Source organism: Alligator sinensis, unplaced genomic scaffold (assembly GCF_000455745.1).
Source record: "Alligator sinensis unplaced genomic scaffold, ASM45574v1 scaffold833_1, whole genome shotgun sequence".
NCBI classification, from domain to species: domain Eukaryota; kingdom Metazoa; phylum Chordata; order Crocodylia; family Alligatoridae; genus Alligator; species Alligator sinensis.
In genome coordinates this window covers 983,193-999,045 of record NW_005842475.1, presented here as the reverse complement: position 1 = coordinate 999,045, position 15,853 = coordinate 983,193, and the positions used below count along the sequence as shown (strand labels likewise).

The 15,853-nt window shown below is 40.9% G+C and overlaps 1 protein-coding gene across 1 annotated transcript in view; it reads right to left on the bottom strand.

Annotated features, from left to right (window-relative positions):
- Positions 1-15,853, bottom strand: part of INPP4B (inositol polyphosphate-4-phosphatase type II B) — a 554,084-nt gene that overhangs the window by 222,401 nt on the left and 315,830 nt on the right. Inside the window, exon 9 of the mRNA XM_025212602.1 lies at positions 12,882-12,961. Within this exon, the coding sequence (XP_025068387.1) occupies positions 12,882-12,961 (80 nt within the window). The remainder of the gene's footprint in view (positions 1-12,881; positions 12,962-15,853) is intronic.

Sequence of the window (15,853 nt, the reverse complement as noted above, 5' to 3'; positions counted from 1 at the left end):
AGGGGAAAAGGACTTGGTAGTGGGGGTCTACTACCGACCTCCTCATCAGGATGACAAGCTAGACCTGGTATTCTCCAGGCAGCTCTCAGAGGCTGTTCATGCGAGAGGCAGTGGTCATGGGGGACCTAAATTACCTGGACATCTGCTGGGAGGAGCAGACGGACAAAACAAACTGCTCATGCAGGTTCTTCAACTGCGTGCAGGACCTCCACCTAACCCAGGAGGTGACCAGACCCAACAGGGGTAATGCCTTGCTAGACCTAGTCTTAGCAACAGGGGATGATCTTGTGGGTAACCTGTGAGTGCACAGTAACCTGGGAGATAGTGACCATCATTTGGTCAAATTCACAATCCAGTGAAGGGTGGGAAAAATAACCAGCAAGGCTAAAGTGTTAGACTTCAGAAAGGCCAATTTTAGTAAACTTAGAAGGCTTGTTAGTGAGGTGGCTGAATTCAAGAGCATCGAGTTTATGGGGGTCCAGGAGGGTTGGCGATTTCTCAAGGGAGTGATCCCTGGTGCACAAAAGGAGACTATTCCATTACGCAGGAAAGGGGGAAAGGGGACAAAAAAATCCCCCTTAGCTGAACAGGGAACTCTAGAAAAGACTGGGGGTAAAGAAAGAGTTTTATAGGCAGTGGAAGTGGGGGGCAGACACCAAGGAGGAATATACCTCCCTGGCACATTATTGCAGGGAATCAGTTAGGCAGGCCAAGGCAGGACTGGAGCTTAGGCTGGCTACAACCATCAAGGACAATAAAAAGTCCTTCTACAGATACATAGCGAGCAAAAGGAAGGCACAGTGTATCATAGGGCCCCTGCAGGACAATGTCATAGCTGAGCCACTGGCGCGGCTGTTTGAGCACTCATGGTGCTCCAGCCAGGTCCCTAAGGACTGGAAAAGGGCCAACGTGGTGCCCATTTTTAAGAAGGGGAGAAGGGATGAGCCGGGTAACCCCCTGCGGGACAATGCCAGAGCGGAGCCACTGGCGCGGCTGTTTGAGCACTCATGGTGCTCCAGCCAGGTCCCTAAGGACTGGAAAAGGGCCAACGTGGTGCCCATTTTTAAGAAGGGGAGAAGGGATGAGCCGGGTAACTTTAGGCCAGTCAGTCTTACCTCTATCTTTGGGAAAACACTGGAAAAAATCATTAAAGAGCGCATTTGTGAAGGCCCAGCAAGAGAATTGATGCTGAAAGGAAACCAGCATGGGTTCATCACAGGTACATCCTGCCTGACAAACTTATAGCCTTTTACAACCAACTAACACACTGCCTTGACACTGGAGTTTAGGCAGATGTAATCTACCTGGACTTTAAGAAGGCCTTCGATACAGTTTCGCAGCCTATTCTAATAAGGAAGCTGGCAGGCTGTGGAGTGGATGCTTACATAGTCAGGTGGGTGGCAAACTGGCTTAGGGACTGCACTCAGAAAGTGATGGTGGATGGATTGTCTTCGACCTGGAAGGAGGCGGGCAGTGATGTCCCACAGGGTTCGGTCCTTGGACTGGTGTTATTTAATATCTTCAGCAGTGATTTGGACAAGGGTGTGGAGAGTACCCTCTCCAAGTTTGCAGATGACACCAAGTTATGGGGCAAAGTTAACACACCAGAGGGCAGGGAGCAGATACAGGCCAATCTGGACAGGTTGGAGCAATGGGCAGAATGAAACAGGATGCAATTCAACAAAGACAAATGCAAGGTACTCCACCTAGGGAGGAGAAATCCCCAGCACATCTATAGGTTGGGGGATGATCTCCTCAGCAGCTCAGTGGCTGAAAGGGATCTTGGAGTCATAGTTGACTCCAAGATGAACATGAGCCGGCAGTGTAATGAAGCCATCAACAAAGCCAATTGCACCTTATGTGCATTAGCAGATGCATGACCAACAGATCGAGGGAGGTGATGCTCCCCCCACATGCGGCATTGATCAGGCCGCAGTTGGAGTACTGTGTCCAGTTCTGGGCGCCACACTTCAAGAGGGATGCGGAGAATCTGGAGAGGGTCCAGAAGAGGGCCACTTGTATGATTAGTGGTCTCCGTGCAAGACCCTACGAGGGGAGGTTGAGGGATCTGGATCTCTTCAGCCTTCACAAGAGATGTCTGAAGGGAGACCTTGTAGCAGCCTATAAGTTTATCAAGGTAGGACAACAGAGAGTTGGAGATGCGCTATTTACCAGGCACTCCTAGGAGTAACTGGGAACAATGGGTACAAACTAGTGGAGAATAGATTCAGGTTAGACATTAGGAAGAAATTTTTCGCATTAAGGGTGGCCAGAATCTGGAACGGGCTGCCAAGAGAGGTGGTACTACCACCTAACTTGGAGATCTTCATGGGGAGGCTAGATAGGCACCTTGCTGGGGTCATCAGACCTTGGTCCTTTTCCTGCCTGGGGCAGGGGGTCAGACACAATGATCCTTTGGGGTCCCTTCTGACTCTAAAATCTATGAATGTCTCCCCCAGCTCACCAAGCCCCTCCATCCCACAAGCTGCTTCCAGTGCCAGTTTTACCAGCATCTGCCAGTGTCAGGAGCCAAACAAATAAGCTGGGGTGGGAGGAAGGGCAGGTGGGGTGGTGGGTGTGAGGTGGGAGTTCATCATTTGGGAGTGAAGGGGGGCTCTGGGGGCTAAAATCTTCCCCTAGTTCTGGAGGTTGGGGGAGAGAGCTCCCCATCCCCTGCATGGACTCCATAAGCCCCCCTGATCCCATAAAACTATTTCTGGTCTCACTGCATAAAGTTGAAAGATTTGTACAATTTTAATGAATGTATTTAAAGAACTAGTATTTTTACAGTAACATCAGGAATCATCAAGTTCTCACCTTAAGTTGAAAAGTAACAATATTAATCAGGACAGAATCTGGCCTTAGATGGAAAAAGTACTAAGTTCTCCAATTCTTTTTTCCTATGAATGTGTTCCTAAAGGTATATACAGGCAGTCCTTGACTTGGAACGTTTCGAGTTACAATAAATGGCACTTACAATATTTATAAATTGACATCCTGTTTCGATTTTCTGACATCAGTTTCTACTTTACAACACTTGATCTGATGCAATGCCACACCAGCAAACAAGTTCACTGCATCACCCATCTGCCTGGAGAGCATCTGTCCAGACTTCCTTGGACACTTTCTTAAGAAAGCAGACAAGACTCCAGAAAAACCTGCAGCCAAGACTCCTGAGAAGACTCCAGCCAAGAACCCTTCAAAAAGTCCAACCAAGAACCCTTCAAAAAGACCAGCAAAGTCACCTCAAAGAAGTTCTTCCAAATTGACGATTGCTATTTACAACATAAATACATTAATGTAGCTATATTACTCATCTATAACTGATTGAGTACAACATTCTGGTTTATTTTTTATGAAAATTGGGTATTGGGCCTTGGTTCAGAAAATCCCCCATTTAAAACATTGTTCCTATGGGAAAATCGGTTCCGAGTTACAACATTTCAACCTAAGACGCAATTATAAGGAACCAATTGTTGTAAGTCTGAGTACTGCCTATACAGTAAAACCAGGACAGTCTCAATACAGACATTAATTAAGGCAACAGAAACCAAATCTTTTTTCTGCAGTGTTAAAGACTGATGTATTTCTTTGTGTGTTCCTTATTTTGATTAGCATAAGGAAATACAGTTATGCTATACAATATAATACAAGTTGTTGTTTTTGACTTTCTTAGTGTAAGAGCTTGTGTACAAGGGGAAGATACCAAGAAAAGTGTGAATATAAAGCAGTCTAGCCTCTTTGTAATAACTGCATGCTAAGAATATCCCCATCTGACATGCAGCAAGTGAAACCCTCCTAGGAACAATATAAAAGGTGGGGATTCTAGCAGGAGGGGAAGGTAACCACTGGTAATTTTCTATTCCCTCTACTCTCAGGCATGCATGGTACAGTGAGCTCCCGTCTTCCTCCCCTTCTGTGCTGTGAAGGGCAGTTATAGAAATTCCTCATCTCTTTTTCCTTTTTCAGGCTGCATGCTGCCGCAAGAGAGGACCTGAGAAGCCATTCTATTGCTCACATGATTAAGAACTAAGAACATGTGTGTTTTGAGATTCTTCAGTTGTAGATCTTTAAAAACCATGTCTATCCCTACAGATGATCAGCAAGACAGAAAATAACACCTGCTACTACTGTTTCACAACTACAATGAAAAGGACAAGTCATATAAAAATTATTTTTGGACACTAATGTGCACACTTTGCTTGCCTTATCTCACAAAAGGGTCTATGACTGTATGGTGGAATTTTTTCCCCCCACTGAAAAATGTCCCTAGTGAACAGATTACATTTTGAGATCTCTCTCTAAAAGGAAAAGGGTTAGAGAGAGATATTTCCCCATCTTTAAATTAAAGCCTATTAGTTCTGGCAGTCATTGGAAACTCTACACTAATCTCACTAGTCACCGTTCCATAAGGAATATTACAAATTCAAGAGCTATTTAACCAGACTCTGAGAAGGACAGAAGACCTGCTTGGCAGGGAATAAGGCAGCTTGGTAGCTCTAATTCTCTGCTCATCTCCATACCATGCATGGTTTTAGTGTATGTTAGACAGCCAGCTGGGTATGCCAGTGCACCATCATAGCAGAGTACGAGGACACAAGAACAGGCTCTGCCTTTTAGAGAAATGGTGGTGGTTTCTCCTCCTTTTGTGCTTCCTCCTCTGCTCCTCACAAGTAAAAGGAAGGAGTGTGGCAATGATCCTGCCTCATTAACTTTCAGAATGAGATTTAAAATCTACTGCATTTTGGTCTTGAAGACCTTATATTAGGAATGACGCTGCAAATAATGCACAGGAAAACATAAATATGAAAACTTTTTAAATTACGCTGATGTATTACACAGAAGGAAGAATCAAGCCTCTAATGCAGTGAATGTGTTCTAACTGCATGAAGAACATGTGCTTCCCCATAATAGTGTCTTCATTTATATATTTTGTAAGCTACTCTAAATCTGAATAGAACAGTGTGCCTTTAAATCTGAATGAATGTGTCTGTCATCTTTAGCTGCAAATGTGTTGCCTATTTAGTTCTTTGATACTGTCCAGGAGCTCTTTGATGATGACTTGAAGACAAGACAACTCGGGTTTCAAAACCACAGTCACTTTCCTCTGTGTCTAATGCTACCATTTAATGTTAATATACATAAATGTGTGTGTGTATTTCTACATGCATGATCAAATATATATAATCAAATATGTGAGTAAACATGCGTGTGTGCACCCACTGAACCATAGTATTTCAATTTCAACTTGTATCTTCGAAAATAGCTATGATTTATCTAAGAAAAAACACATTTGGATTTGTTCCAGTTGAGTGTTGAGAGGAAAAATATAAGTCAGAAAAACAAAGCAACACAGGAAACCAATATGCAGTTTAACCACACACACACAACCCTATATATATATATACATATATATATACACACACACACACACACACACACACACAACAATCCATACATACATGCACCAATATATATACAACAATCCATCCATATACACCCATATACCCCCCATGAATATGAATCAATATATATCAATATGAATATATATGTTCATATTTACATGAATATGCATTATGCCAATCATAAAAATGGAGATTTTACTAACTCTTGAAGTATTGAAAACTTCAATCCATTTTGCCTCCTACACAGTTATTGACTATTAATACATTCTCAGAATACGCAAACTCTGAACTACTAATTGGTTCCCATGGCCATATACTCACTCCTAAAATTGGTTAAGAACACAAAGAGAGGCAGACTGTGTATTTGCATAGTCTTGTAAATTATAAATGAGATTCATGAGTAACTGCCTGAAAAGGAAAATTCAGGATTTTCAGTTGTTGCAGTTTCACAACCAGCCCCTTTTTGCCACGGCATAACATATGCAATAAGTGCAATGAAGCTAAATAGCAGACTCATACACAGTTTAACACAAAAAATACTTTAACGTGGAAATAATTCATTTTAAATAACATTTTCTGACAGCAATTTTCCCTTCTTTTGTTTATTATGGGAAATTCCACCTAGGGCCCATGTCAATCAACATTCTGCCTCATACCTTTTTAAAAAAAAAAAGATGCTTTAACCTATGGTAAGTGCATACTAGAAACTATCATTTAGTGTATTCACTGCTGTCATGTATTTAGTGTAATGTTAATTAAGTTCTTTGTCAAAACAAGTCTCTCTCAACTCTCTTGGAGTCCTGCCTAGTGTGTAAAGCCAACTTTTTGTCCATCTGCCTCCTGTGGCATAACATGCCCAGAAGCAACCAGAAAACAACTTCATCAGGTAGACTAAGTGAAATTAGATGAAAACACTCAATCTGATCTTTAAAGGGCAAGAACAGACCATATGTGTTAGGGTTTTTTGTACTGTTTGTTATGCAAATTATATACACAAAGACAAATCGCAAAACGTATGCAGGTGCTTTCAAATTTATTTTCATTGAATTATACGAAGCTAAATAGCATTCATGTTCAATGATGTCACCATCCAATGGCCCACTGAACCATAGTCTTACAATTTCAACCTGTATCTTAGAAAATAGTTATGATTTATCTTCTTAAAAATTCATTTGGATTTGTTCCAGTTGCATGTTGAGGGAAAATATATAAGCCAGAAGGACAAAGCAACGTAAGAAACCAAACAACACTTTAACTACATGGCAAACAAATTGCAACTACAGAATCTTTCTAGGGAGGATAACAAGTATCAAATACTTCTAGTATAGTAATACTATTACTAGACTGTGATAGATAACTTGTGATAGATTACTGTGATAGATTACTACTAGAGAAGAAGGCAAAGCAATACACAGGAAAGAAAAAAAACTGACCTTGCATTATTCAGTATCTACAAAGAGTACACTATTTCCTGTATGCTGTTCTTTTATAATAAAAGTCTTCCTGTGCTGGAATGCTCAGAACTTTGATACACACCAAATGTACAGAAAATATTGAAACCCAAGTTATCTCCTGGAAGTAGCATACTATAGGGGCGTGCAAAGTGGGCCCTATTCAATTCGGATTTGTCCCAAATCAGGGACAGTGAATCGATTCGTTGATTCGGATCACTGTTCCCGATTTGATTCGGCCGAATCTGAAGATTCAATGCTGATTCAGAGAATCAGAGGCACAGGCACAAAGGGTGTACCTGGAGGGTTCAAATTAAAGTAGCGGGCATTAGCATGGCAGACCTCTCCCACGCTCTCTTCCTGCTCTTCTAAAATTTTAACTCTTTTTTTTTTTTTTTTTAAGTAAATCTCTAATTGCTGTGTTTGCAAAGAAAATATGAACATCCTGTATTTGAGACAAAGATGTCTGCCTGAAAGAAGAGCTCTGAGATGGCAAACTGTCACATGTATTGCCATGGGTATAGCTCAGATGCCACTGATAATATTGCATGTCAAAATAGCTAAAAACAACTGAATAGCTGAACTAGTTAAATCATTTATTGCTCATCACAGCATGTCAGAAAGGAGTAGATCTGATTTTTTTTTATTCTTTACAGCCTACTCAGAGGGTGCATCTATACATGCTCCCCACGGTGCAGTTGTTATTTGCTTTAGGCAGTACTTGCTTCTGGCGGTACATAGTTATTTTTAGCAGCTACGTCACCGTTGTGGTATGCTATAGCCAAGTAACTCATTGCCATAGCATGTCACTATGGTGACATAGTATCACGTGTAGAGATGATCCATTTTGTTGCCAGAGATGATCTAGTTTGTTGCCATGATTCCAGGTACTTTGATAACTCCACTCAGGGCATTCTTTTTTCCAGTCAAGAAGAAGCCCAACTCAAAGAAAGGAACCCAAACTCCCCAGAAAAGACAGTTCTGAGGAATCCAGTGGAATTCACAAGGCATACCCATAAGAACACCACCACCCTTTTGGCAGCACTTCTACCACTGTGTAGCCCAATGAAAAGCACACTATCATGATTCAATATGGAAATAACATCTGTGCACCTGTATTGCCACCTCCCAGGGTAACATCTGAACACTGAACAGGAGCAGTAATAAAGTACAAGCCTATGGAGCAATTAGTACCCCAGAATAACTCTGGAATAATGGATATAACGCACTTGAACTGAAAGGACCTTACAGAGAATAAGGCACGATAAGGTCCTTACTGGATGTTACTGGAAATTCAGTGACAGAAAAAGTTTACTATCTGGGTTAGTAATTACAATAAGGACAAAGGTCCCAGCCAATGCTGAAACACAGGCCAGGTAGAGACATTACACTTTTACCAATATACGTAATCAGAAACCAATCCATACCTGTAACAGAAGAGAAGTTTTGCACACAAAACCAATCTATGCCCATAACAGAACAGAAATTCAGCACACAGACTGGTTTAAAAGTGGCAGAACCCAGTCTAAGATTTGTCTCCTGCACTAAGGGGTGAATATGAGTGTTTTGTTCATTACTGATCTAAACTATGCTGCTTACAGAAAACCACATAACTTGGATTGGTTCCACTTCAGGCTTTTGAATGTCTGTACCTAGCCACAGTGTGCTATGCATGGTACAAATATACAGCAAGACACTGGCCCTTTTTGAAGACCTTGCAATAGAAATTGACGAATTAAATCAGTCTTGGTTACTGAATCTGTGATCAGTGCTCCATACTGAGGTTTTCTGACAGCAGTCCAGGGATAGTTAGATTGAATATCCTGTCAGCATATATTTTCCAGTGAATATTCAGCTAACATTCAGATTGCTAAATAGGACAAGAATTTTATTTCCCAGTCCACATTTGGAACATCACAAACACCCTATGAAAACACGCTAAATTTTGAAAAACTGCACTGCAGTATCCTTGGCAAAGTGAAAAATCTGAATCTACCAAGCGAAGTTAGCCCTTCAGACTGGAAACTTCTGTAAGGCAAATATCTAAGTGATTAAGTTTTTTCTGTAGACAATGGTTTTGTACACTGTTGAAATAAAAGCGATTCTTCAAACTGACCTGTTCAGGCTTACAGAACTACATGCAGACACACCTATCCTCCTAAACATTAATTTGGTTGAGAGTCCAGAATTTTTTTTCTAAGGCTTTAAATGTTAAGGGCTGCAATACAAAAAATAAAATAAAATAAAAATGGCAACCCAAAAGGAAGGGATAAATCAAAAACCCTGTGAATCTCTCAGGAATACAGATCTTTAGCTTGTATCCTAGCCACTGCCAAATAGAAAAGGAAGTAGGGTTGGGGATAGGGCAGGGGGAGGCAAGCTTTGGGGAAGAATAGAACTTCAACAAGAACAAAATCACCGCTTTTCCCAATCTCTCACTACTGCCTCTATATCCCAGAGAAAAAGAACCCTACTTACAGTGTTTCAGATGACAGAAGACCACTCTTTCAAAGTCCATCTTTATACTGTTTAATTTTCAGTTCTACCTGAGCAAGGGGTGCTAATAAAAGGTGAACACACTCCATACATTAGAGTTCATTCCATTGGCTGTACTGTCACTGAGGAGGTGTGGGCATAATTTCTACTTCTTTTGTGCTGCCTGACAACATAAAGGGAGCAGATCACATCTGTGAAATTAAGTCCAAGATAAATAATTCAATATTAATAATGTTTTGGAAAATATTTTTTTAAAATTTGCACCCAACAATGACTACAACTTCAAATGTCTGGAGTTTGACTGGAATGATTTTAAATATTGTATGTACAAAAACAGATCCCACAAACACAAGACTAATAATAAAGTAATGAACATGGGTTCAAAGGTTCAATTCTAGCCAAGCAGGAATCTTTTACATAATTATTACAGCTTATCTAAACTTTTGAACTCTTTTGCAAGCTTCCTGGTATTGCCAGTTCACTGGTATTATATTATGGTACCTGCCAGAGACCTAGATCATACTCAGGTGTCATTAGTTAGGCACAGAGATAGACAAAGCCGCAGCCACAAACAGCTTACAATCTGAATATCTGAATTTCTACAGCCTCTGCACAACACCTTCAGTTCACACTAATCTTACACCAGGACTAGGGAAGGTTGATTTGATACATGGGTATTTACCTAAATGTATCCCAACTGCAAGTTCTGCATACGAGAGTCTGATCAGTACATATTTTATAAAAAAAACAGTTTACTCTACTGTCATGACCTCCACCTTTGGCTCAGGGCTTCATGGGGTGTCATGACTGTTTTCTTGCATTTATTTCACTGATGTGGCATGTATAGTCTCATTGGAAAGCCCATGTTATGATGTATCCATTTATGTTGCTTTTTCCCATTTATGTCATGTTATGTTGTCTGTGTATATCTTTGAGATTTGGGGCATGGTTTAGCTAAGGAAAGGGAGTGGACAGAACTGCTAAATCTTTCTTGCTGTTGTGACACTAGGGCAAAAAGAACTGCTATTCCTAGACACAGGCAGAAGGAGGCATTATTGGGTTGGGCACCCGAGGCACTTCCTGCCTGTAATGGGGAAATCAACTCCTCTATAGAAAAGGCATCTAAGACTCACTAAGAAGCCAAAGTGCTCCTATTATTTTAAGACGAGTTGCAGCAAAATGAGCTGGCCCGGGGCTGTCTGGTTGCTAATACACAGGCTAACTGCTTGTAAACTAGCTGCCAACTAACAAGGTATAACAGGCTGTGAGAGGGCAAAAGAGGGGGGTACCCAGAGCTGGAGCCCAACAGAAGCCGCACTGCATCATGGTTGCCCCTGGGGTCTGGTCCTGTTACAGAGACAATTGGCTCATTGGCCAGAGGAATTCCAGGTGTCTCAGGGAGGCCAGAAATTATGGAGGGTTCTGATGACTCACGAGAAGGTTGACTTGGGGGTTGGTTTGGAGTGATTTAGGAAATGATCTGTGGGATATGCTTTGTCTTTTGGATTCCTTCCCTGGCTGGAGTAAGGGCCAAGACCCTAGGAGCCGGGGCTGATAGAATCAGCTGCAAGGCTGATCTCTTAAAAATTCTGGCAGGACTCTCAAGAAGTCTAGGGTGTAGCCAAATGAGACAGAAAGAAGCTTTACTTGTCTTGTTCTTCTGTCTTCAAACCTATGCTCAGTTTCGTCTGTATAATTCTTTTCTCTTGCATAACAAATCCTTTTGTTGTTATGTCTCTTTGTTGGTTGCCTGTGGAAGTGATTTTCCAGGCAACTGACATTCCAGGCTAACCCACTTTAAAACTCAAGGCCCTGGGGTTTGTGACATCTACTATATAAAATACTATGTTATAAAGGAATGTTATATAATAAGATATAATAAAGCCAAGGTTCTTTATATACTTACTTACCAATATAGATTGGTATATACATATGCATTGTCAACTGGTAGTGGGGGTGGGGCACGTGTCCCCCACAACAGGGCTGTCCCTGCCGCTTCCGCCACTGGTGGCTTCCGTGTGTGCTCGGCAGATCCGTGCCCGCCGATGTTGCCAGTGGCTTTTTCTGGGGCCCCCCGTTGCCGGGTGTCCTGGGCAGATCCGTCCCCGCCGATGTTGCCAGTGGCTTCTGCAGGTGCACCCCCCAGACTCAGGAGGCACCAGTCACCCACGTACATATGTATATAGATTGAGGAGTATATTCTTTCCACCTTTCCTGCCCAGGCTGCCCCCCTGTACATAGGCAACTGTTATTACTTTAAATACAAATGCAGGTGCAAGAGCATGAAAATTTGTCCCCCTTTCCAAAGAATGTTGATGGCCCTAGACAAAATGAAACCACTGCAGTTATGCTGAATGGATTTGGGTCTAGGCTAACAGCCAAGGCACAGTGTATGTATATATTATATTCCCTGTGGAATTTAGCTTTAGACAGCCTCTTAGTGCATCTGTATAGCTTTATATAACTTCTTAGTTCCCAACTGGGAAGCAGCAGGAAGGTTTAAGAGGCTCTATTGAAAACAAGCTCTGAATACAGGGTTCAAAGTCTGAATGAGTGATCTGCTTAGATATTTAAAGTGCTATATGGCCCTCATTTACCAGAATGACTGAATGCTTCACGGATGTTAGTGGATTCACCCTACCAATGGGAATTAAAGAAATATTAATTTGTAGTTTATAATATCAAAACTGAACAGAGACCACACATGTTCAACCTGCAGGACATTAAGCACCTGAAATTCAAGATGAAGTCAATGGAAGCTGGTTTCAAAAGTGCTCTCAACTTTTGTAAAAAATCAGGCCCTATGAGTTTTTCTATTGCCTTCAAAAGCCTTTGGGTTATGCTCTGATTTGCCTAAGTTCAGACAAGTCTGTCTCAGAGGGGAGAATGAATCCTCATGATTCCAAGCTTGCTGCTTTAACCACAAGCTTATCCACTCCATCCTTTTATTCCTGATTACATAGTGCCACATCTAACAAACACCAGACTTGTTCTCTGTAACCCTGTGGCTTGTCTAGTTACACATGCTTCTGCACAGTTCAGGGCTGTTATTCCAATTTGTAACATTTAATATTCACTTTATACAGTGATCACAAAAGATGCAAGGTAGGGGTAAATTGGGTCTAAAATATATAAATTCTTAAACATTCAAGTCCTAATAACCTTACTAACTGTGTTAACATATAAATTTTACAAAATTGAATAACTTATTAAATAAGTGTGAATAACATCTATATTCCTTGCTGAAGGCATCTTTGAAAGGACTCTTCTCAATTCAACTGCTCTGGGATTTTTCCGTAGGAGATCATATCAAAAGAGCTAGTAACCTTTTCTAACCTGACACTTGGAAAGCTCTGACTTAAATAATTGCTATTTCACTTTGGCTTTGTGCATACTAGAAAGAGAAGCACCTGAAGTTGACATCTAGTATACCTGAAGTAATTTTGAGTTTCAAACACAGTCAAGCAGCAATCATTAAATGTCACGGGTTATTAATTTGAAATGGTTTACAATAGACAAAAAGACCTACCTCAGGCTAAGGGTCAACTGCTGCTCCTTTGATTTGACCAAGTCCCCTACTTTGAAAGTAGTGCAGCCCAGGAAACTTCGCTATAAATGGGGGGGGGGGGAAGAAAGAAGGACATCTTTATTAATTCGTGAAGTTTTAATCATTTCACTTTTAGCCCTATGCCTGCAAATCTCTCTCTCGCAGCAAGAGAGAAATATTAAAACGAAGCCCACTGCCTTGAGGTATTATCTTGCAGAATGCTTTCGTACATCAATGACATGATTATCAATAAGCTGTTAAGCTCTGTTTTTACAGACAGGAACCCATTCGTTTTCATTAAAAACAAACAGTCTAACAACCTGCCACATACAGGCCATGAAAAGTAGAGCCACAGGAAAATTTTCATTCTGCATGGAGATGGAGTTCCCCTTTGCAAGTGATTTCTGTAATACAGGAAATGTTAAATGTTCAGGTTTTTACCCATGTTGCTCTTGCTACAGTAATTCCTCAATCCCTTGTAGTCTATCATCTTTGTACTCCAGATATGAATGTATTTGCTTGCTGGAGCTATTTTTCTGTGCAGCTTAATACAAGTTATTAATAGAAATACTGTATCTGCCTAGTTTATAGCCAAACACATGAACATTTGTTTTCTTTGTTATTCCCACACTTCACTGGACCAATTACTTTCTAGTACATTTAAAGGGAAATGCACTCACCCTGCTCATTTTTTCTAAACTTTTCTTGACATACATTGCTACATGTCATGTCTCTCTCAAGGTCACCCTTTTTGCATCTCTGAGCAACTAGTACAAATAGCAAAACTCAAACTCATTATTCCCTTTCTGGGAGAGAACTTTTCATCCTCTTCTGATATCCCCACTGCTCTCAACACTGAAATATCAATTTATCAATTTCTTTCTATCCCAGGGACAAACAAGAAAGGGAAAACACCCCAAAAACCTTATGTACATATTCCATGCCAATATTTTTTCAATATACAACTCACTCTGATTCTCTGTGAATAAACAAAAAGATGGTATTTTCATTAGTTCACGTACAGACTTGGAAACAGGGTAAGCAAATAAGCACCAAGTTCTGTCACAGCATATATACTTAGTTTTATTTTTGTCAGATTAACAAAATAACAAGAGGGAAAAGACTAATGGCAAAAGCAATGTGCTCTTGTAGGGAGAACCCAGGGACAGAAGGTCCTAGGCTCAAGTTACATGTTTCAAGGGTCAGCCTAAGCTTTATGGAGACAGCACATTCAGCTCTTGAAAATGAACAACACTTGTTACTGTTGAATAAAAGTTGGGCCATGCCTCCATCAGTAAGGTCAACTTGCCTTTGGATCCTTGAATTTTTAAAAGTGGGCAGAGGTTTAGTGCCTGGACAGATTTTTCAAGCATCTAAAAATACATGGATATAAACCTAAGTGTCAATCTGGGGACCCAAATATGGTTTCTGAGTTTGAAAAATGGGGTCTTCAGCAAGGCCTACTCAAACCCCCAACCCTGATCCCAGTCCCACACTCATGGTGATGTCCATGTGAGTTTCCCTCTCTTTGCTGCACAGTTAGACAGGAAGGCAAGGAGAGTAGGTACAGAAATTCAAAACAGTATGGGTGAGGGAAAGTACCAAGACAAAGGTTGGGGGAATAGGAAACCCAGGGAGGAAGGAAGCAGATTGGAGAAATGAGACTGTACAGAAACAGAGGGTAAAAAATAGTGTGGTTATGTAATTGTAGAATGTGGCAAAGTCTTTATTGTCAAAAAGTATGATTTTACAAAGTGCTGTAAATAACTTAAATAAACTGTGTGTATCATCTTGCATACAACATGCCCCCGAATATAATACACACGTTGTTTTAGAAAGACAGAATGAAGTAAAAAATATTTTTCCAGAATTAGGACTACATGGAGCATGGAAAAGTTTAGTCTTCAGATGGCTCCACGTGCATTTCCTGCATAAGTAAGGCTGAAACTCTAGCTGTTGCTGGAATCTGGTCTCCATGGGTGAAAAGAACTAAAGTGTCTCCAAGATTGTGAAATAGTAACAGAGAGACAAGAAGCAGCCAGTAGAGAGCAAAACTGTCCTAAGAAAGATTAGCTCAATTAGTGAAACATCAAGCCTGTTAAAAAGGAGAGAGGATTATTAATTCCCCTGGAGTGAAGAACAATATAAGTCATTAAGTAACTGACTCCCTTGGCTGCCTGAATAGGAATGCACCGACTGCTGTGCTATGCAGCAGGGGAATCAAAGTAGGGTGCTTCCATTCCAGCCAGAAAATCAGCTTCCCTATTGAATACACACACCCTAATTTTGGGGGCTATTTTGGGGGGGAAAATGTGCATGCTGTATGCAAGGAAGTGTGTGTGTGTGTGTGTGTGTGTGTGTGCGCGCGCGCAAGGATGGATGGAAGTACAGTATATATATATATGAACAGTCCTAGTGAGACAGGATACAAGTAGCTTTCAACTCAAGGTAGCCAGTTCATGTCATAATGCCCAAGACTAGATACCTAACTCTAATTAGCTATAACACTGTGAAAGCAAACCAGTTTTAGAATTAAAGACCGACAATATCACAAAGTGCACACAAACAAAGTCTATTTGGACATTTCCCAATTCCTGTGCACTTGACTTTGAAATGTTATCAATCCTTTAACACGATCTTTTGCATATAAGTTAGCTTTCCGTGATAAGCACCATCTAACTCACTTTCTCTTATCTTACACAGGGTTTACAACAGGGCTTTGATCTCAGTTGGGATCTAGGTATTACTGTAATGCAAATGTATAGTGATGAAATGAAATAGCAAATAAGAAAATCTGGACATCTGTGGCAGCTCTTTTAAGCCAAGACCCTTTGCTATTACAGGTCTGAAAGGCCTCTGGGAATTAGCCTAACTTTTCCAAGCTCATAGAACACATAGAAAATAGTATTATTTTCCAAATTCCAAACATCATTTTTGTATTGTGGGGAGCGGGG